The sequence below is a fragment of the Ursus arctos genome, unplaced genomic scaffold (genome assembly GCF_023065955.2).
Source record: "Ursus arctos isolate Adak ecotype North America unplaced genomic scaffold, UrsArc2.0 scaffold_18, whole genome shotgun sequence".
Taxonomy (NCBI): Eukaryota; Metazoa; Chordata; class Mammalia; order Carnivora; family Ursidae; genus Ursus; species Ursus arctos.
This window is the reverse complement of record NW_026622852.1, coordinates 52,850,615-52,872,704: the sequence shown is the minus strand read 5'-3', so window position 1 is coordinate 52,872,704 and position 22,090 is coordinate 52,850,615. Positions and strand designations below refer to the sequence as shown.

General features: G+C 47.5%; 1 protein-coding gene across 2 annotated transcripts in view; it reads right to left on the bottom strand.

Moving 5' to 3' along the window:
• The window catches only part of GARNL3 (GTPase activating Rap/RanGAP domain like 3), a 141,814-nt gene that overhangs the window by 28,616 nt on the left and 91,108 nt on the right, over positions 1–22,090 (bottom strand). For both annotated transcript variants that reach the window (XM_026513997.4, XM_044389619.3), the window contains exons 10-19: positions 19,683–19,758; positions 18,899–18,997; positions 17,347–17,450; positions 13,425–13,533; positions 11,491–11,536; positions 10,533–10,639; positions 7,978–8,093; positions 6,034–6,138; positions 4,915–4,989; positions 1,476–1,587 (exon numbers count right to left, since the gene is read on the bottom strand). In XM_026513997.4, coding sequence (XP_026369782.1) covers positions 1,476–1,587; positions 4,915–4,989; positions 6,034–6,138; positions 7,978–8,093; positions 10,533–10,639; positions 11,491–11,536; positions 13,425–13,533; positions 17,347–17,450; positions 18,899–18,997; positions 19,683–19,758 — 949 coding nt within the window. The remainder of the gene's footprint in view (positions 1–1,475; positions 1,588–4,914; positions 4,990–6,033; positions 6,139–7,977; positions 8,094–10,532; positions 10,640–11,490; positions 11,537–13,424; positions 13,534–17,346; positions 17,451–18,898; positions 18,998–19,682; positions 19,759–22,090) is intronic.

Here is a 22,090-nt window from a genome sequence, read left to right as displayed (position 1 = left end):
AGTTACTACTGTGTGCCAGACACTGACCTAAGCACTGAGCATGGGTACTCATAATCTCTACAATCCCTTCCTGGAGTTATGCTCATCATTCCCATTTTGTTTATTTTGTCTGTTTTCATTATTGTAAACTAGTTTTCAGCCGCTTAAAAAACTGCACCCCCTTCAGAGAAATCTGAAGCTCACAGAGGTTCAGTTTTCTTCAAGATCACAAAGATTCTCTAATTGTTCTGTGGTTTCTAAAATTATTTAATTTAAATTCTCAACTTGTAAATTTTAGATTATCTGCCTTTTAGTAAATAAATAGGTTATATATACAATTATATATGTGTGTGTATATATATAAATATACATACATTTAAATAATTATGTTATGGACACACGATGGAAACATACATCAAAAGTAACAGATGAAGTCAGAAATAAGTCCATTATAAGCCTGGTCCGCCTTTCTTGTTTCCCCACAGAAGCTACCTACTTCCACTTCCCAAGGGCCCGACGCATCGCAGGCAATTAGGAAACACACTGACCGGGTTGGAAGAGGAAGTGAAGGTTGTGGCCAAGGATGGGACGATGTCACAGTTTTAGGCCATTATGTCACTCTCAGTGGTGGAGTTTAGGAATTTCATAAAACATCAGTATGGTAACCGAGACTGGGCAGCCTGCGTCTGTGCCGTAGAGAATGTGTCTGTGGAAGACACTGTCTCTATGCCTACGCCTCCCTCTGAAGCCCCAGGAGACGACTTGCTACCAGTGTTTAGACCCTTTATCATTCATCAGGAGTCTGGAAAAATCCAAAGGGGCCTCCTCCTGGAAGGGACCACATAGTCCTGAGTCTAAATGAAATCCCCATCTGAAGGGGAAGTCTCCCAACAGCATTCTTGCCAAGGGCATGTCCCACTGCTGGCTCATCTGCGGTGACAGGGAACAGACCACCTCCCCAGGCACACTGATTGTCAAAAAGTGTGACTTTATATTAAGTTGAAATCTGTCCTCCCATCAAATCCTTCTCTTTTTATATGCAACAAAACCGGGTTATCTAAGATTCTTATTATTTGTTTTGGACACCAAATACTTTCTGAATCAGAAGTCTTAAAAAAAAGGGGGGGGGCATATCCCTGAGATAGGAGCTCCAAATAACAAGGGTGTCCTTGTTGATTTAAGGTAAAATGTTAGAATCATGATAAGTATTGGCCAAAACGGAGTTTCTCTGTGCGGGTCATTTGACGTCCACGGACTAATCGGATTTGGGGAAGGCATGAACCTGTCAGGCACGACTCACCCTCCGGCTTGCTCGTTCAGAAAATACTCCCTCTGCTTGTCCTGAAAAGAAGGGGTTAATTTTGTAAGGAAGGGAAACTCTGCTAACCTCACTGCTGAGGACACATTTATTTAGAGAGCTGACGGGCTGTCACTCATCTTAGAAGTCCCACCAGTTACACGAACGAAGACATTTGAAGGAGCAGCTACTCACTAACCATCCACAAGCAAGACGCCAGCATCAGTGGAAACCAGCAGGGCCTGACCCCAGGGATCCGCACACACGGCTTCATGAGGGAAATTACTGCAGAAACACTGGGGCTCCCAAGGCTGCAAGGCAACAAAAGCATGGGGAAGTAAGTGCGCCAGAAGGAACACCCCGAGGCCCTAGGATGGAAATGTACAGAACGCCACTGGCGACCGCAACTCAGGAAGCTAAAGGGGCCTGCACTCAGTTTCTTTTTTCTTTTCTTTTTTCTCTTCTTTCTCTTTTCTTTCTTTCCCTTCCTTCCTTCCTTCCTTCCTTCCTTCCTTCCTTCCTTCCTTCCTTCCTTCCTTCCTCCTTTCCTTTCCTTTCCTTTCCTTTCCTTTCCTTTCCTTTCCTATCTTTCATTTTATTTTTAAGTAATCTTTACACCCAACATGGGGCACGAACTCATGACACCAAGATCGAGAGTTGCGCATTCCACCAACTGAGCCAGCCAGGAGCCCCTCAGTTACCTTTCTTAGGAAGAAAAGTCTCCTTTCAAATACATATGCAGTAGGAAAAGAGGGAAGTCACACGTTTCTGGCACCATGACCTGTCTCCATATGTAATAATCTTCCCTGGAGACAACAAAGCATTAGTAATGTCTTCTAAGCAAACATTTTTCCTTAATATCTGAAGTTGGACCAGTTGCTGCCTATTTTTTACAGACTTCACATGAACTCATCACCAAAGGAAGACCCACGTAGCTCTCCAAAAAAGTCAGATTTGTGTTGCTGAGTCAGTAAAATCATTAAGTCATGCACAATGCAAGAAGTTGATACAGCCTTAACATAAAAATGCTTATTGACTCACTTAAGGCTACAAAATCTTAGAGAAAAAAATAACATGTTTGTAAGAATATGGAAGGTGCTGCCTGAAACCTACTCATGCTCCCCGCACGATGTATTCATACCACCTGAACTCTTCCCCTTCGTCTTACGGTTGGTTCCGGAATCAGGGTTAGCCCTCCCTTACGGCTGCCCCCGAGCTGCGAGCTGCGTGGGATGCCTGGAGCCAGTAGCCTTGGCCTCAAAGGACAAAGACGTTTTTGGAATTCTCAGGGACAAGTCAAAGTTTTACATTTGTACCTTTACTCTCAATCAGACGTGCTCCCTGGGGGTGGTACAAGACCCTGTGTGCACATGAGTGTGTATGCACATGGGTGTGTGTGTGTGTGCACTGGGTGAGTGAGTCCATGTTTGCCTACTGAAAGTAGAAGGGGTGGCTATGAGGTCACCTTCCCTGGTGTCATCTGGGATGAGGGTAAATACTGTGTGTATTACTGCTCTCTTAGAAATGTGTGCTGTCCCTTTAAGAAACTCACAAGCCTCAAAAGAAATCTTCTAATCGCTAAGATGAGGCTCAGGCCCTTCTGGAAAGATCACAAAAAGAATTTGAAGACATTTTACAACCTGGAAAGGGCTACACAAGTGCAGGCCATTAATTGGAATGGCATTTCCCTAAGATGATGTCTGGAAATTCCGACTTTGTGACTTATAGTGGGAGGATATCAAGAAGCAAAACCACTATAAATGCCAACTGGGAGAGAGACACAGACATCTGAGCATTAGGTAACACCAAGACATAAAAACCGACTTTTCATAACAAAATGTTCTCTGAATTTAGAACACTTATGCAGAATACAGGTTCTTAACCCAGAAGATCTGAGGGTCCTAGAGGATCCATAGAGAGCTTCAGGAGGGGTGTGAAGCCCTGAAATTGTATTCAAAATGTTGTGTACAAGTGCCACCTGTACATTTTTATGGGCTTGTGTGTTTGGGGGGGTGTCCGCTGCTTTCCTGGGTTCTCTAGGGGCCGGGGACTCCAGGTCACCTGAGGACATCACGTAGGAAGTGTCAGCTATAGAAACTCAGACCTGGTCTCACAGAGGCTCCACTCTGAGGACTGATGACCTTTGCCACTGCATTGGACTCCCTTCTGCCATGTGAGCAGCTTGGTGCAGACTCTGCAGGGCAAAGATGTGGCCTAAGTGTAGGACTCCTTGCTGGAGCCTCTGAGAATGTTAACACAGCGCATGAACTGACGGATGCCTAGGAGGTTGACAAAGCCTTTTCTTTGGAAATAAAACACTCTTGGGAGCAGCATGTGGGACTCTGGCCTCTGCGGAGGCAGCTGCGTGGAAGTCCGTGGGGGCCTCTAGGTCAGTGTTTCTCCAAGGAAGGCCTGTGGCCCAATAGTAGGTTCTGAACGGATAGAAAAAATGGAAGTTCTTTCTTTGCTCTTCACTGGTGAACAAGTTACATTTCCACAGACTTTCATTTTTATGTATGCCTAAGAACTTCTTATCAAGAAGGTTACTAAATCCTGCTAGAATTTGGCATTTATAGAGCTTTTGGCAACACTGTGAATTCTACCATTCACACGAACGAGCCGATAGTGGGAATTTATGCAACCTTTGGAAAAGATGCTTTGCCATCAGTCTGGTCTAAATTGGTTGTGGTTTTCTAGCATCAGTTGTATTTTGAGCTCATCATTTCCCTGAAACCAGACTTTGAAGTGTATAGGTTCCGTAAGTCAGATACAAAGCATTTATACCTTTATCACTAGAGTAAATGCATTTGTAATTCTTTTGCTTTTATAACGGACACTTCTCTAGCGACGCACTGTCTGTGGGTTTGTTCCTTTTAACTAACTTTCACGTATTTGGAACACAGACATCATCAGGGACATAGAGATTTGTTTTACGATACAAAATCATGCAAATAGTAAGTTCCTATGCAACCAGTTTATTGTTCCTCTTCCTGATTACCACCTAGTTTTTTTTTCCCAAGGAAAGTGGGAACGAGAAGTAGATACATAGGCCACATAATTTCTGGGGTAACTGAATGAAGCAGTGGTTTCTCAGCTGTGGTCCTCTGACCAATGGCATCAGTATCGCCCGGGAACTCGTTAGAAATGCTGATTCTCAGGGCTCACCCCAGACCTACTGAATCAGAAATTCAAAAGGGGTGATTGTCATACACACAAAAGCTTGAGAAACACAGCCCTCGAGCTTTGTGGTGTGTGTCCAGGCACCCCACGAGAACTTGTCAGAAATGCACCACCGTGACTCCTCCACAGAGCCGTAGAATCAGAACGTGCATCTGGTTGGGACGTCCATACAGGCGATCTGCAGCACACGCGGCTTGAGGAGCCCTGCTCGGCCCGCCTGCCTGACCGGGGCTGCTCCCGAAGCTTGCTCCGCTTCAGCACGCAAAAGCACATGCATACTCCGGAAACTGGGGGCTCTCCCTAAATGCTACTCAACTTCCTCTGGGACTTTCCCTGGGGACCCTGCAACAGCCAAGCCCGTCTCCCTCCTGTCCCACAAATCTCTGTCGAAGAATTACGATAACGTCACTGACAAAAAAGGACATTCACAGATGAACTTAAGAGTATCATCGACTCACCTCTTTTTTACAGATCCCCGAAGCCACCAAGCTTGACGGAGCATCCCCTCTCACAATGGATTTCAGTTTTAGTGCCTTACAGAACAGAGATCTCTTTTAAAGTTTGTTACCAGGCAGTGAAAGAACAGCAGGCTCGACAATTGTGATTTGAAAAACATTTTTTTAAATAAAACAGGAGTAATTTTAGACTAAAGTTTCAGGTTCCCACACTGCCCTCTCGTTGAAGCCAAGGAATGCAGCCTACTGACAGCGTCCCAGCCCAAACGACCCCATCCTGTCATTTCAACTCATCAGTAGCTCAGTGCAGTGATTCCTACACGGGGAGGCTGAAAACATTCCCCAGTCCCTCCTCAAATTTGATGACTCAATCTCGGGAAGCAGAGTCCGGGTGCCTTTGAACAAGGACCCGCATCGGAGAGCCCCTGTCACACTGCACCTGTGTGGCGCAAAGTTACTTTTGCCCCTAAGCTTTCCTGGGTCACCCTGCTTGGTTCTCTCCTTTGGGTTGGAATCTGAGCCGCAGCTGGCAGCCCTCCTCCTTCTCCATGATGTGACAACGGATCAAGACAGAAAGCTGTGTCACCTCCCAGAACTGAGCCATAGGAACATCACGTGGGAGTGAGGAAAGCGGGAGAGATGTCCTCCGAAATCTGGAATAAGATGCTAGGTGGGAGGCGCCTAACTCTGAGGATTGTGCCCAAGCAGCAGGGTGGGAACTTGGGGCCTGGAGGACGCACCCCTCTGGGCTTACTTCTGCCAGGGGAGTTCGAGGTGCTTTTCCTACACGGGCTCCTCACTCTTCAGAAAACCCCCAGGAAGGAGGCAAATGGTACGTGCTCCCCTTACAAGAGGGAGCCCCGCCTGGGCCTCAAGGCCTCCTACTTGGAGGCAGCAGCACTCCCTCTTCGGCAGAAGGCTTTGCTCCCACTCCCACCCGCAGAGAACCCCGCTTGCGCAGTTATCAAAACCCTCACTCGTGGTTTCCACAGTAACCTTAAGAGGAATCACAGAGCTCCCACGGGAGTGCGCAGACAGGAAATTGCTCGCAGGCAGGCCATCTGGTGTGGATGGGGCTCACAACTGCACATTTTGCCAAAGAGGCTTCAGAAGAAAACCTACCTGTCCTATTCGAACAAACTCTGCCTGGCGGGCCTCCTCTTTCTTCCGTGCGGACTTGGGCGACTCTGGTAAGACGTCACTAAAAGATCGTCTATTGAGCATGTTCTAGAAAAAAAAAAACAAGTTACGCGTTCCAAAATTGGTTGTTGAGTCTCATCCTGTGGCTTCTCCTAATGCACAGACCTATTTGTCCAAATGCTATTTCAACTTTCTGTACCCGGTCACTCTAGAAGTATCCATGGAGCGTCACTCATGGGCCAGGGTCTGTGCTAGATGCCGGGGGTAGAAGGCCAACAGTTGGAGAGCCGGTGCTTTGGAATCAGGCACCCCAGCAGCTCCAGGGCTTACTAGCTTCCAACAGCGTGATGGAGCCGCCACCCTGCACAGCTCCAGGGACGCTGTTCGCACAGAGCGCCCCCCTCCCCGGAACAAGGCGTACGGAATTCTATGTGACCCGTACCTCTGGAGCCATGCGACTCCGTGGCCCTTGCGGTAACAATGGGCAAGTGAGTTAACTTTGGAGTCTAGGCGTCTTTGCATGGCTAATACCCATCTCCTAGGCGTGTGATGAAGACTACACGAGGGGATGCGTGCAAGGCGCTGGGCACACGCTCAGTAAATGACAGTTCTCTCCCAGGGTATAGTCCGAGAACGTGCACACTCCTTCAGTCAGCAAGTCCTGACCGCACGCCCGCTACTCCGGCACATGTGGGGGGTGTGAAACACGGTCCCTGTCCTCGTGGAGCACAGTCTAATGGCCAGAAAGACTGAGGAACTGATTACACGATTGGCACATGGGAGAATGTCTATGAAGGGGACATACATACAGTATTGGAGAGCATCTAACAGGGGGACTTGGGTTCATCTGGGGGCTGGGGAAGGCCTGCCTCGGACAGCCATGCTGCAGCTAGGACCTGAGGGGCACTGTGTCCGTATCTCGGCACCCTCTCTGCACCCCTCCCTGACTTTAGGGGAAAAAAAGGAATGGACAGATTAGTGATTATGGCTTGCTCTTTAGTGCCCTGGGGTTAGTCTGGCCTAATCCCTGCGAGTAGTTAGGGTGTACCCGCCAGCCGGAAATCAAGGGGTACCCTATAAAATGGTGGTGGTCACTGTGCCCAAGGGAAAGGACCATATGAGCACCAGCTCATTATGATAGTTTTCATCTCTGCATGTAAGCACCTGACACCCAACTCCCCGTTTATTTACAAGCATCACTGGTAGTGCCTTCTGCTGGAGTTTAGGGATGCAAGGAGTCTAGGGGAGTCTCTCTACTTGTTCTGTGCTTCCCCGTCAAAGGCAGGAGATGCTTCTGAACAGCAATGCTTTCACTCTGCATTAAGAGCCCATGGCATCTGGTGACCTCACACTGAGTCTGGAGGCCTCCAAGGAGCCCGGGTGCCCCTCAAGGCACTGAGGCGGCGCTGGGTCTCATCAGTGTGGAGATACCTTCAGCCTAGGAAGCGTCTGGCACAAAGCAAATCTGCAGGAAGTGTAAATGCTTGTTTCAGGTGCCCAAAAATGGGGCTAGCCAGTAAATCCCCAGATATCCTTAAAAATCTCCCAGTCTCTCTCCAAAATTCCCACTCTTGCCTATCCATCAGCTCTGTGGCGCTGGTAATGTTGAGTAGTACCACCAAGGACAGCCACCCCAAAAAAGCACTCGTCAATGCTCCGGGGATTGCTGACTGATACCCATGCCCCCAGCCTGCACTTCCATTTCCGCGGGCCTGTGATTTCTGAAAATCACTTTCCTGCATATGGACATTCAACACTCTCTCGTGGCAACAATGAAAGAACGAACGTCAGCCCTGTGGCCACAGCCTGGCATTAACAGCAGAGATGGAGATGACTCCCATGCTCTGCTAACCAGGACTCATCGCTAGGGCTTAGTTCTCCACTCAAACCCATGAGAAGGGAGGAAGACCACGGACCCAGGGTTACCTTGTGCAAATCTGGCATCAAATCCTGGTATAAAGATCGAATCAACATATCCAGAGTACGCCGACGTTTCTGGGCAAATGTTGGGGTTTCCAAAGTGGCTTTTTCACCATTAATTACTAAAATAAATCAAGTTATACAGGGAGTTACAAAAATTAACATGCTATTGAAGGATGTCCTTCTCAAGGAAATTCCCCACAGTGAATGCTATCCACTTCCCTAATACTGGTATTACCAGTGACAAGACCTTTCCTTCATGGAATAATGCTTAAAAACTCTCTAAATTTCTCTATACAAACCCAGAGTCCACAGGTATGCCTGTTTTACCTTTCCTGTTGGACTGTAAGCTTCCCGAGCAGAGGGTATATCTAATTACTTGAAGATCCAGTACATACCCAACCTGACCCCATCCACCATTCCTCCCATCCATCCATCCATCCATCCACCCACCTACCCACCTACCCAACCATCTAAACACACCCCTCCAACACATGGGCCAAACTACCAGGATGCCAGTCAACAGGATTAAACATATATTCGTTACATTTTGTTCAGAAAAGTAACAATTGCCTAACAAAGTACTAGGATCCTTACCCTAATGGGAGTTTCTTCTGGAAAAAAAAAAAGCTGGTGGTTAGTGGACTGCAGACACCAAGAGTCAGTAAAGTGGACTGTGCAGCTCCACATTAGAGCACGGGACAGAAAGTGGGCCTTAGGGGGTTGGAGCTTGAAGTCAAGGGTTTGAACCCCAGCTGCGCTGCCACACACTCTTAAGTAAATTATTTAGCTTCTCGGGGCCTCATTTTTCACTCTGTAAAATGGATATAACCATATCTCCTTATAGGGTCATTGTAAGAATTTAAATGATGTAATACATACAAAGAGTTGGCACCATAGCAGGCATATCAAACGGAATAAATATGAACTGTTACTCTGCTCACAGGAAGGGCCAAAGGAAGGACAGTGCTCACAGACTGAAAAATGAACTTGTTGGGCTCAGGCATTTCCTAGATAGGATCTGAGTGCTGGGGGCAAACTGGGCTTGTTTGTGGCAAGACATCTCTTCAGGAATTTCAACTGCATGCCTTTAAGGCATGCCTACTATCTTCTCTAATTCTGTGACTGGGAATTTTTTGTTTGAGGATATTTTCTCCTTAGTACTCCAGGGCGCGGGGGGGGGAGGGGGGGACCCTTTAAAATGACCCGTTTCAGCCAAATAAGGGGAAAAGGTCAAAAATTTTGTTGGAATGCCATTTCCTGTTATCGTGGAGTTTCCTGCTTGGCCTTCTTCCTCCCTCCTGCTGCATCCACTTTGAATTCAAAGACACTTTGGATCCCTTGGCTTCTACCTTTTCTCTCAGTCCAGCAACCCCTCCTGGTCCATCCTGGCCCCAAGCTCCATCCCTTCATCACCCCCTCTTCACAGCCCATAGCCTGGGTTCTTCCACTATATTGACTGTGCATGTTTTCAACTGTAGATCGAGCCTTCGCTTCATTCCACCCAAGCGTCCGGGGGTGGGGGGGGGCTGCTCCAAGTCCTCTGCTGACTGGCTCCATTTAAATCAGCAGGTACACTAGGAGGCTGGGTTCTGAGGTTGTGAGTCGGCTTTAATCGTGATTCAAGGACTCCATGCCTGCAGGGGCCACTTCCCTGCTATAGGCTCTCTGCAAAGACTGCTTACTTCCGGACCCCTGCCCCCACCACTTCCAAGACCCTCCCCATTTCTAGCTGCTAAACCTGCTCTCTGTTGCTGGCTCTTTGTTTCAGGTCTGTTTCTTGTTCTTCACCTGATCCTCTGGAATGAAACACTTGAACCTCCCCCCCCATTTTAAGATACAGGCAATTTCCCATACAATTTCGGATCTCTGTCTTGTTTGGAAAACTTGGACTATCTGGTAGCACTGGGCGCATGCTCCTGAATGGGGTTTGCAAGCTGAACTTGCAGCTGTAATAACCAAGGGCTGCTCTGGGGAGGGATGCAGCCAAGCTCTTGTGGTTCAGAAGATGGGGGCACAGGATCAGGTATTTGGGTATTACTGGTGGAGCTAAAATGTATACTCACCAGCTGGCGAAGCCTGGATGGTCAGGTTCTGCACTGTCACACCCATATTCTCTCTGTTGGTCTGTCTTCTCCTCCTCCCCCCACAGTAGCTAACAACTCCCCTTTCCCTAAGTACATACCCACATAACCACCCTTTGTCCCACCTGCTTCCCACTCTCCGACAAAGACACAGATACACACATAGCCAGAGATTCAGAAATGGCTATAGCAGAACCCTGGGCAGCAAGGCAAATTTGAGGCCCCCTGTATCATGAGCAGGTGAGAGTAGATAAACTTCAAGGCAGGTGGGCAGCGTAGTAGGTACAGACTGGGACACAGGAGCAGACCTACATAAACAACCAGAAAACTGCATATTTCACATGAAGAATTAACAGAACGTGGAATGGGATCAATGCTTAAACGATGAGATTTTTCTTATACGGCATCCTCCAAGAATCTGAAGAAATGTATTCTGATGTAGAACAAGTTGCAAAAAATTTCAAAATAGAAACTTACATTTCACTAGCAAAAAGTCCCTGAATTCCTGGTGGTCTGTAAACACCGGTGGGGATGGTAAGGGGGGGCCAAAGAGTGGTACGCTTTCTTCTGAAAATATTTTCAGCCTATGTAGAGAACATTTCAGAATTATTTGGTTTTTCTTCAAAGATCACTAATATTCAGACCTTAAAATTGTTCAGTTGCCTATGTGATATGTCAAGAATATTCATTCCATAGGAGGAGTGCCGTCTCTAGGCTGCCAGAGGCTCAGCCACTATGCAGCTCTCCCATGAGCGTTAGGGTAGAGGTTAAGTCTTTCTGCATCCTTCTTGGTCCAACCTACCAAGCTGTGGGCAAGGTCAGGAACCCTGGGAATAATAGCAAAGGCCACCATTGAGCACCCTGCGTATACCAGGCAGCATACTTGGTATTTTAAGACATAGCATCAACCAATTCTCATCAACCTGCCCAGGTAGTAGCATTACCTTCATTCTGTCCTATGGATGAGGTCTGCAACTCTGAGAAGTAAACTTTTTTCTTTTCAAAACCACAAAGTTAATAAGTGACAGGGCTGGGATTCCAACCCAAATCTTTTTGGCTCAAAGTTCATGCTCTTTTCACAACATCATGATACCCTTTTAACAGATTCATTTTTGAGAACAGAGGGATACATGGGCCAGGACGTAGCCTAGGAAAGGGGGTACTCTAGTCAAGACCAAATATGGCAAATTTGTGCCCATTTTAGAGTATAATACAATTCCAAACTGACACTGACCCTTGGGTCTGTTGCACAGGGAAACACTATATGGAACAAGCTTTTCCCAAAGAGATGACGGCTTTGAAGAAAGTTCTACTGGGTGAGGACACTCTTGTCGAACTGGTCAACAAACACGTGCATCCAGTCATCAAATGAATGCCAAATTCACAAGTAAACGTGAGAATGAGAACAAGCAACTGAGAGGAAGTCATCACCTACCTGTAATTGTCATTTTGTTGATCATACCTCACTAAGGCAAAAATATCTGTGGTGATGGTTAAGGAAATTAATCAACAACCCCAACGCTCACTGTCAATGGCTTGTGCCTTGAACGCCCTTGTGCGGAATCATCCCAGACCTGCACGTTGTGCTCAGGGCATCTGTCACTCTTAGGTTGAAATAGAGCCTTGACGTCTTTAAAAGAGTCCGCTCAGGAAGACAGAAGCTCAACTCTATGTGCTCATCCTTTGGGGAAAGAGTTTAGTCTCTCAGTCTGTCAGAAAAGCAATATAAATACGGCTATTTTGCAGGTAAGCAGCCAAGAAAGCAAAGAGAGCAATTCCTTTGCTTGCAAATACAAAACATCCCAATATGAAATTAGACATACATTTCCTCTCACCCAGTTTGAAAATAAAAGCAATTTAAATGTTTCCACTGCACACCTTCCCTCTCCTTCTGGCTTTGATGGACAAAACAAACCAAAACAAACCAATGCGGCTGGTGGCAGCCTCTCAGCAGAATCTCCTTGTCTCGTGTCAGGTGCGCGGAGTCTAAAATGGTTCCATGCTTTGTCCAGCTTTCTTGCTCCTCTTCCGCCTCCTCCCCTGCCAGCTCCCACCTGCAGCTTTCCTCTGCTAGGGCTAAAAGGCCATCGGTCCCTCAAAGCGTTTCCATTCCTGGACTCAGAGGAAAGAATCTGCATTAACTCTCTGCCTGCCCCTTTCCAGAAACAAATGTGTCAAGCCCCAAATCTAGAAGTTACAACGCAAGGAAATTCTAAAAATGATGACTACCTCTTGGTCGCTTAAAGAGCCACCTCCCTCGCCCCCCTGCATGGTACCTGGAGAAAACTTCTATTTTACAAGTACAACTGCTGCAGGAAAGGGGAAATAGTGGCCCTAAATCCCAGTGAATGGAACAAGATATCACTTGACGAGCAGGGATGGCAGCAAAAACCACTATCATTGAAGGGTAGGTGCATCTATGTTTTCTTCCCTGCTCTCCTGGAAGAAATGTGGCCGTTCCCCGCTTTTAAAAACTTACACACTGTATTGTTAGGTTATAGTAAACAAGTCAAATCATGCAGAGCCATCTACTTCCAGATGCGACAGGTCACAGTGGTCCTTCTCCCAACATTTTTACTGGAGTCTCCAGGGAACATGAATAGCTAGACCAGAACTTATTCTGAAAATGCCTATTAGCTGAATTTCATTTACTATGTACAACCTGCGGAAGTACCACCTTTGGGTCTCATGTTGTGGCCCGTGACCCAAAGCAACAGGGCCATGATGGCGTCTGTTGGGCTGGCCAAGCTCATGTCCTGGGTCTATCTGACTGAGCTGAGCTTGGACATTACAGAGAATTTCAGCAGGACTCTGCCAGCAGTATAAGCTAAGCAGAAGGAAAAGCGAATAGAAATATGATTGATTCCATCATCTCTTAAATTTCAGGAGGCGGGAATGCACTAGTTATCTCCAGGGTTTAGAATCAACAAAGAAACATTATTTTGGCTCTTTATTTTAACTGGCAAATTTTTATTTAACTAAATTTAACTGAATTCTAATAACTTCAGTTCAATTCAAATTTTTATTTAAAGTAGATTTCTCAGAGGGTTCACTACCTATGATTCTAGTTCATTTACTACTGATGGATCGTAGGGAGTTTCCCTTACTTCAAAGACTACCCAAGGAAAGGAAAGATATTCTAGAAGCCAAGAATTCTCTAAGAATGAATCCATCCATTATTCCAATGGATGGAGAAAGATGGGGGCAGAATTACCCCAAGGGAAAAATCCCGAATGGTGGCTCTAAAAATCTAGCAATGCAAAACAACTACGACAAGCAAGTCAACTGTCAGATTCGTGCTGAGAGTCATTTTAGTGCCATGAGGCTGACCAACAGCTCACTAAACTCATTCACAAAGGTCCAGGATACGTGTAAAGTGGGAGCGGATCATGGAAGGCTTAAAGGCAGGAGAAGGCTCCTCTCCCTCCTGGAACACAATGGTGACGATGTCATTTCCAATGTGGCGCTTCCTCTCCACCTGGACGTAAGCATAAGTAACATCACCAAGGAGGTCACTCAAACACGGCAGATTCACAGGGTTAAAACACTACCACAATACGGCAAACCGCGATGATCACGGAGCCCTATACTTCCGCCATCTTAGACTTCTTACCTCCCGTGTTTTACCAGCCCCACGTCCGGGCTCTCCTATCCATCTCCTCCGCTCCCTGCCCAATGCAGATCTGCGTCTCCTCTTGTCTCCCCTTCTGCAGCAGCCCCCTAACTCGCCTCCTTGCCTCCACTTTCTCCCATTTTGCTGTTCTAATTGTGTCCACCTTCACTCCGACTTCATCTCCCTAGCCTGGCATTCAAGGCCCCCAGACAAGAGGCATTGCGTCAGAATTCCCTGGGGATGGGGCTCAAACATGAATATGTTTATAAAGGCCTTAGCCGGTTCTGAAAGATGCGCTTGGTGAGGACAATGGGCTTACCTAATCTGACCTCAGCTGACCTTTCAAAAATGATCTCCTAGATCTGTGGTCAGCACATTTTTTTCTCTGCAGGGCCAGACAGTACCTAGTTTCAGCTTTGCAGAGCATACTGCTGGTTTACAACCAGGAGTTCTGCTGTCATCGTACAAAAGCAGCTACGGGCAATACATAAATGGCTAGGTGTGGCTGTGTTCCAATAACACTTTCTTTAACAAAACAGGCAGTATGTGAGATTTAGCCCATGCTCCATGGTTTGCCAAGCCCTGTCCGAGACCTTTGCTTAACTGGCCAAACAGAATGATTCACTGTCCGTGGATCCCCGATGTGTCCCCTCTTCTAGACCGTAAGCCCCCAGAGAACAGGATCCCTGTCTGATTCATATTCGATATTATTCCCTTTTTGCAAATGCAAATGCAGAAATGAAGGTGTCGAGATGTTCTAATAACTTCAGTTCAACTTAACTCAGAAAGTCACTATTTTTGGCACTGACTTCTTAGCTGCGACACCGAAAGCACCCCCAGCAAAAGGAAAAATGAGATAAACTGGACTACCTCAAGACTGAAAGCTTTTGTGCATTAAAGGGCACTACTGACAAGAACGGGAGAAGGACTTTGCAGACCACGTATCTGATAAGGGGTCATACCCAGAATATCTAAAGCGCGGCTGCAACTCAACAACAACAAGCCAAGTAACGTGATTAAAACACGGGCACCGGAGTTGAATAAACATTTCTCCAAAGACGATGTGATAAATGCATGAAAAGATGCTCCAAACTGCTGATCAAAGCCGCAGTGAGCCGCCACTTCACACCCATTAGGAGAGCTATTCCAAAATAAAACAAAACCATGAAAATACAAAAAGCCCGGTAATAACAAGTGCTGTCGAGGATGTGGGGAAAGTGGAACTCTCACACGTGGCTGGTGGGAATGCAGAATGGGGCGGCTGCTGTGGAGAAGGGTATGCTGGCTCCCCAAACATTTAAACACAGGGCTACCACATGACCCAGCAATTCCTCTGAGATAAGAAACTCCGCAGGAGAGTCGGAGTTCAGTTTTGGACCTGTTAGGCTTGAGGTGTCTAGCCCAGGAAGGTGTTGAGAGGAAGGCTGCACACCTGGGTCTGGACTTCTGGAGGGAGGTCTGGCCGGACAAGGAAATTTAGGTGGCATAGAAAAGCTCTCTAAAGCCCTGAGACAGGGGGAGATCACTGAGGGAATGAATGGGTAGGAGGGGGAGACGAGAGGGCCAAGAACCGTGCCCTGGGCCAGGCAAAGCTCCCCACGTGCGCCAAGATCGTAGAGCTAGTTCTGGCCGAGCTAGAACTGGGCCCAGACAGGCGGTTCCCAGAGACTGTGCTTTCACCCGGTACTAGATGCCGCCCTCAGGCCCTGGAGCTGGGGGACAGGCGATGTTAATTGGGGGGACATCACAGGGTGTTTGGAGGAAGGTGAGGTCCCAGAGAGGCATATATCAACACCCCCCCCCCCATTAAGGTTTGGTTCAGCGACAGAGAAGAGAGGTGGAGTCTACAAACTCTGTGAGAATTGGCTTCTTTATGTCAGATTTGGGATATGGCTCAGACCGTTCCACTCATGTTCTAGATGTTAGGAGGTCAATGAGCACCAAGATTTTATGAGCCAGGCTGGCCTCTGTCTTTCTGTCTGTTACGCTGAGCCCCGAGGTACGGAGAGGGGCTCACGGTCAGGGGTCCTTCTCTGCTCTGCCCTGCCGGGGCCACTGAAGGTTCACTAGCGTCCTGCGTTTGTCTCTCTGCCCACCTGAACGATCTCCCGGTGACAGAGACAGCCGGTGCCGGGCCAGCGGAGGGCCCAAGCGCTACACACAGAGACACCCAAGATGTTAAGAACACCAGGGTCCATCGGGGGACGTTTCACTGCTGACCTTAACAAACGGACAGCCCCTCAGAGATAAGGTTAACGACTTCTGAGTTGGGCAAAGGTTGAGCTGTCACATTCTTTCCTCCTGCCTCTCTGGCTAATGCCCCATCTGTCACGAGACATGGGCAGTTTTGGTGATTGTACAGGGCTGAAAAGGTTGGAGTGGGAGGAGGAGGAGGATTGTAAAACATTTCCGTGGAAGTTCTGTGATGTTACTGTTGAGCTGTAAGGGGTCAATACCATTTATGATGACTGGGAAGGTCAGCTCGACCCCTCTTCTGCCCATGATCCTAAGATCCCAAGAGATCCAGCTCCTGCGGTAATTTAGGTGGTCTCTGCTGTGCAAAGGAGGACGCCTTGCAGGAAGTGACCTCAGCCACTAAGCAGTCTTCCTGGGCCGGGGCACCTCCTGTTTCCACCTGACTTTTCCCAGAGCGAGCTCTCTACAACCAGAACAAGCTTACAGACTCCGGTGGGTCCCCACTGCCTGCAGGACAAACCCGCCAACTCCATACTCCAGGCCCCAAACCGTCCAACAGGGCCACCTCCTCCTGCCCCTCCCTGCCACATCCCCGAAGCACCTTGATCTCTCTCAACTGGAACGCCGCATCTTAGCGCGCTGGTCGGCATTGTGTCCTTCCCCCTTACTGAAGTCTTATTGAAATAAGAATTATAGGGTGCTCAGAGAAAAAGCCTTCTTGGCCCCTCACGTCCCCTCTTTAGGTTCCCGTTTCTCGCAAATCTTTGCTGGCCCACTGTCCATTCATGTTTGTGGTATTTATTCAAACAGATGCCTTCAATGTATAAAAAAGGGATAAGAAACTAATAAAAAGTTAAGTGGAACCCCCCCCAATCCTTCAAAAACCAGCAGCATGTATCTTTGTTAGGTCTGAATTCCCACAAGTTGGAAAGTTTTCTCCTGGAAATGGCCAGTCTCTGGGGTAAGTGAGGAGTGTCTCAGGTAGGTTTTCCCCCAACATGACACGGCGCGTGCGGACACAGCAGGCGCTAACCACCTGCGTTCACCTGAAACATGCCTGCCAACCATCGCTCACGGTCTGCTTATTTCAATTCCTGGGGAGTCTCTGGTGAGATACCAGGCACATGGGGAGAAGTCACACAGCGAAGGCAACACCCATGCAAAGCAGTTTCTTGAGTTTATAAAACCACACTCACGCATGCAAATACGTACACACGTTCACACACAGCCACGCATGGGCACTGTTATCGCCGATCCTTTATCTAAGGGGACAGCATCCGTGAGGATGGTTCTTCCCGAGGCTGCTGAGAGTCCAGATATACAGACTGTAAACGATATCCCTACATTGGTACCCGAGGTTCAGCTCGTATACGAACACACACAGTTTCTAATCCTATGAAATCAGAGCGACAATGTTTTCTCCACATTTCGGTCACTATTTGACGGTTTGCATCTTCTCAAAGAGCCTGTGTTCACACGTACCTGCTGTTTGTTCTCTTTGGAATATGGCAACATGGTGGAAACGTGGAACATGATCTCATGCCCTTGGTATACAGTATAAACTGACTGTATCCCTGTGGTGTCATCTGGAAGATACAAACACGCATTTAGTAGGTGCAGAGAATTCTGAGACTCTGAGGAAATAAAGGCTTTATTTGCAGGCTAGGTGATACAGCATACAGTTAGTACATTCCCAAAGATCATTCTGGATTATCCACCTGAGCGGAAACAACGGAATGGCTCACTTTCCAACTGATACAAGGCTCCTGCCCACATGGAGAGCCCTCTTCCTCCCCGCTCTGAGCTCGCTTGCTATCTGATTCACATAGAAGGCTGGGCTAAAAAGGAGAATGCTCTCGAATTCCTTGCCTTCCAGGTATTCCTGGTGTACAGGACAAAATTAACACAAGATGACGTCCAAATAATTATCATGTCCATAAAACAAAGCAAGTACACTCCCTGGCAGGTGGTATGGCGGCTGAACGCACGGGCTCTGGAGTGAGGCAGACCTTTTGACGAGTCACCACACCTTTCTTGGAGCCTCAGTTTCTTAATTTGAAAATGGGGATAAAATTAGTATCTAACTCCTAGGGATGTGTACAAGATTCTATTTGTAAAGTGCTTGGCAGGGTGCCTGGCCAGAGCGGGGGTCAGCAGATAGTGGTTGTGACGGTGACAGAGAGGCTGAGTATTGGCAATGGGGCTGGGGACCTTGCAAGCCTTGCAAGCTCACCACGTGCTCATGCACCTTGCTGGACCCTTCCCCACACTGCGGCTAGCAAGTTCGGCTCCAAGGTGCAATCTCATCCCACCACACTGCTACTTAAATCCGTTCATGACATCCGATTCCATTTACCATAAAATCCAAAATTATTCATGTGATCTCAAACTCCTTGTGGGATTGCCCCTTTCTCTTCTCCGGTCCCCCTGCCATAAAGATGTTCTCTTAGTTTCTAGAATATATCAGGTTCTCTCCCGACTCAGGGACTTCATAAATGTTCTCTCACTTAGAATTCTCTTCCCCCCTCAGGACTCCGATTACTGTTTCTCATCATTCCCTCGGGGAAGCCTTCTCTTATCCCCCAGATTAGACAAAATGCTCCCATGGCACTCTGTACTTTTGTTGTTGTTGTTGTTTCTCCAAGTTACTAAGGTATTTGGTAATTATCTGTGTAATGTCTGTGCTATCCCCTGGACTATAAGCTCCTAGAAAGGCAGGGACCATGGTGGTTTATCCGCTGCTACGTCCCGGGAGCCTCGCACAGCCCCGGCACACAGAGGCGCTCGACAGTAAGTATTCACGGGCAGACCATGGTCTGCCACACCGAGGGACTGGGAGCGCTGACTTGGTCTTGCAAAACTCAATGGAGCCCCCAAACGTGCCCAGCCACCCTGCGTCAGACTGGGTGTGAAGCCCTTCTCATCCCTCCCAGTCCATCCGTGCCCCCAGCTTGGGTTTAAATCCAAATACAGATCAGACTGGCTGCTAGAAGTTATACAAATGACAACAGAAGAGATCGGGAAGCGAGCTTACTTTTGGTGTCCAGACCGCCGCGGTAGCCTGTCCAGCCCTTTAGGGTGATTTTGTCACCCAGAAGATTTAAAAATTTTTGAAAAGCATCACTTCCAATTTCTGTAGGAAGAGGTAAAGTGTGAAGAAAGTACAGAATCAGCACGTCTTCATTTCCTAACTGCACTGCAATCACTCGAACATGAGCGAGGAGGCTCTGTAGATGTGTGTGGTGGGCGAACAGAACAGAGAGGTCACGCTTCCTTCCCGGAGACCACGCAGGAGATGCCACGGTTCCCAGGACTCCGAGGACAGGACAAGCACAGAACCAGACTGACCCACCTTCCTGCTGCCACACTGGGATCACAAGGGTTTAGTACTGCTGAACGAAAACACTGTTACTGCTTCTATTGATAATGAACATATCTAACGTGAAAGGTGCAAGAACAGGAAAACGGCACCATTTGATAATTCTCTCAACCATAAAAATCAGAGAAAGACCTTCCTCCGCTACCGGGACTAGGATGTAGAACTGAATTCTTCACATCCCACGTTATTATCCGGTTAGACTCCCTCTCTGGCGCCAGTGCCTGGTACAAGTTTGGTGACCAATAAATATTTGTTGAAGGAGTGAAACTGGGCAACATCTGCCCTACAAAGTTTACTCGAAAATTTACTGTACAATCCCACAGAGCAACTGGCTGTTTCTTTGTGTTAAGGACTCCGACTCAACAGGTAAGTTCCGTTTGGACCGTCAAGACAGCAACCAGGCAGAACAGGGTGTCAGCACAAATTAGGGGACACTTACCATTACTGAGCATCTCATCATCTGTGAGCTGCCCGTCTTTGGCAAAGAGAACCCCAAACTTGAAATTCACAGAGCCCTTACAAGAAGACAACAAAAGGTGTTGAATGTAAACTTTATCATCAGAACATATACAGTTACAAGGTGTGCTGTTCGTTAGGAAAACCTCAGGGACCAGGATGGACATTTGAGGCATCATTTCCTCTCCTCCGTCTCAACTTTGACCAATATTAACAAGATCATTCCTTTATTTCTATAGGTTTTGATAGCTTACGGTTGAAACTCTTTGTTTTTGTGTGAGTTAATTAATTGTAACTTCATTACTAACAGCTTCTGCAGGATGCCGGGTCCATTCTGTGGCAAACCACTGCTCAAAGAGCCAGCAGGAGCGCACAGGTCTGGTGCCATGTTCTGATCAGTTAACACAGGAGAGCTCAGTATAATTCAAGACTGAACACAACAATCTTCAGCTGATATCCTGTGGGGTCTTAGCAACAGACATGGAAAATGTAGGCAATTTATTCTAAAAGCCTGTTTTCTCCAATTCTTAAAGATATTTAATCTCAAGAAGTCACAAAACAGATGTGTGGGGGAGGGGGAAGAAAATCAAGAAGTAGCTAGTACAAATGTTCACTCTACTACCCTTGACTTTACTTTTTATTTTTTTTTAAGATTTTATTTATTTGACAGAGAGACAGCCAGTGAGAGAGGGAACACAAGCAGGGGGACTGGGAGAGGGAGAAGAAGGCTTCCCGCTGAGCGGGGAGCCCGATGCAGGGCTCAATCCCAGAACCCCGGGATCATGACCTGAGCTGAAGGCAGACGCTTAATGACTGAGCCACCCAGGCGCCCCTACCCTCGACTTTAAACACTGGATTAAAATCTGCTCCTGTGGGGATAATAAATACCAAATGCAAGACGACAGGTTCTGTAGGAAGAGAGAGGAAAGAGATTAGGTAGCTCAACAGTACTTTCAATATTTTTTTCCTTAAGCTGGATAACCAGTTTATAGGTCTTCATAATATTATTCTCCATTTTTTTGTATATCTGAAGTATTTCATAATAAAATAAAACCTGAGGTTGAAGAGAATCAACTTTTGCAAGGCCATCTGATGCAGCACTAAATGGGGGAAGTCTTAGTGGTCAATCAAGGGGTAGGCTAGGAACAAAGGTGATTAAAGCATTGGCCATTGCGTCATAGGCTGGGCGCGGGCAGTCAAGACTGAATGCTGGGATTCAGGACAGCTGGATCTGGGAGAATTGAGACTCCGAAAATCCAGGGGTCCAAGGCTTTGCTTCTAAGCATTTTTCTGTCCCCAACACACCTGAGAGACAGATGCACACCCATCAGCAAGAGTGGTTTTCTATCTAGAGAGCTCACAGGGAGAACGGGTCCAGGCCGAGCCCTTACCTGGGACCCCTCCACAGCTGCCTCTATGGTGGACTCTTTCCCATCACGCAGGCCTCAGCTCAAACGGCCGTTTCCAGAGAGGCCTTCCCTGACTTCCCACAGAAAGTCATCCTCCCCCACTGTTACTCTCTGCCATAGCCCTTTATTTTCTTAGCACTATCCATACTCTGTAATTCTTTTTCTTTTTTTTAAAGATTATTTATTTGGAGGGGCACCTGGGTGGCACAGCGGTTAAGCGTCTGCCTTCGGCTCAGGGCGTGATCCCGGCGTTCTGGGATGGAGTCCCACATCAGGCTCCTCCGCTATGAGCCTGCTTCTTCCTCTCCCACTCCCCCTGCTTGTGTTCCCTCTCTCGCTGGCTGTCTCTCTCTCTGTCGAATAAATAAATAAAATCTTAAAAAAAAAAAAAGATTATTTATTTGACAGAGAGAGAGAGAGAACGTGCACGCACAAGCAGGGGGAGCAGCAGGTAGAGGGACAGGGAGAAGCAGGCTCCCCAATGAGCAGGGAGCCTGATGTGGGGCTCGATCCCAGGACCCCGAGATCATGACCTGAGCTGAAACCAAGAGTTGGATGCTTAGCTGACTGAGCCACCCAGGCGCCCAAGCGCATTTCTGTATTTTTCAAATGTCTGCCAGAAATGTGTCTTACTTCCATTTTTTGCCTTCTACAAATCATACATGGAGTTCATGAAGTCTGTCGCCACAAGCGTGATTCCTAAGTGGATAACATACAGATAAAATCGGGGATGTCTCTGTTTGCCGCCGCTCCGCAGCAGCCCACCCTACACCCCCGCTGCCTTGCACAAAGTAACTCCCGCCAACAACCTGGGGCACGTTATTTCAGCTCCTTTGCATGTCCATCGACGTGTTTGGGAATCGGCTGAGATGTCACTGCCTCAGACAAACCTCCTTGTTCGATGTCAAAAACCTACTCCTTCCCGTGTCGCCTACCTTATTTTCCTCCCAGCTCTTGGGGCTATCCGTGTTACCGGGTTTAT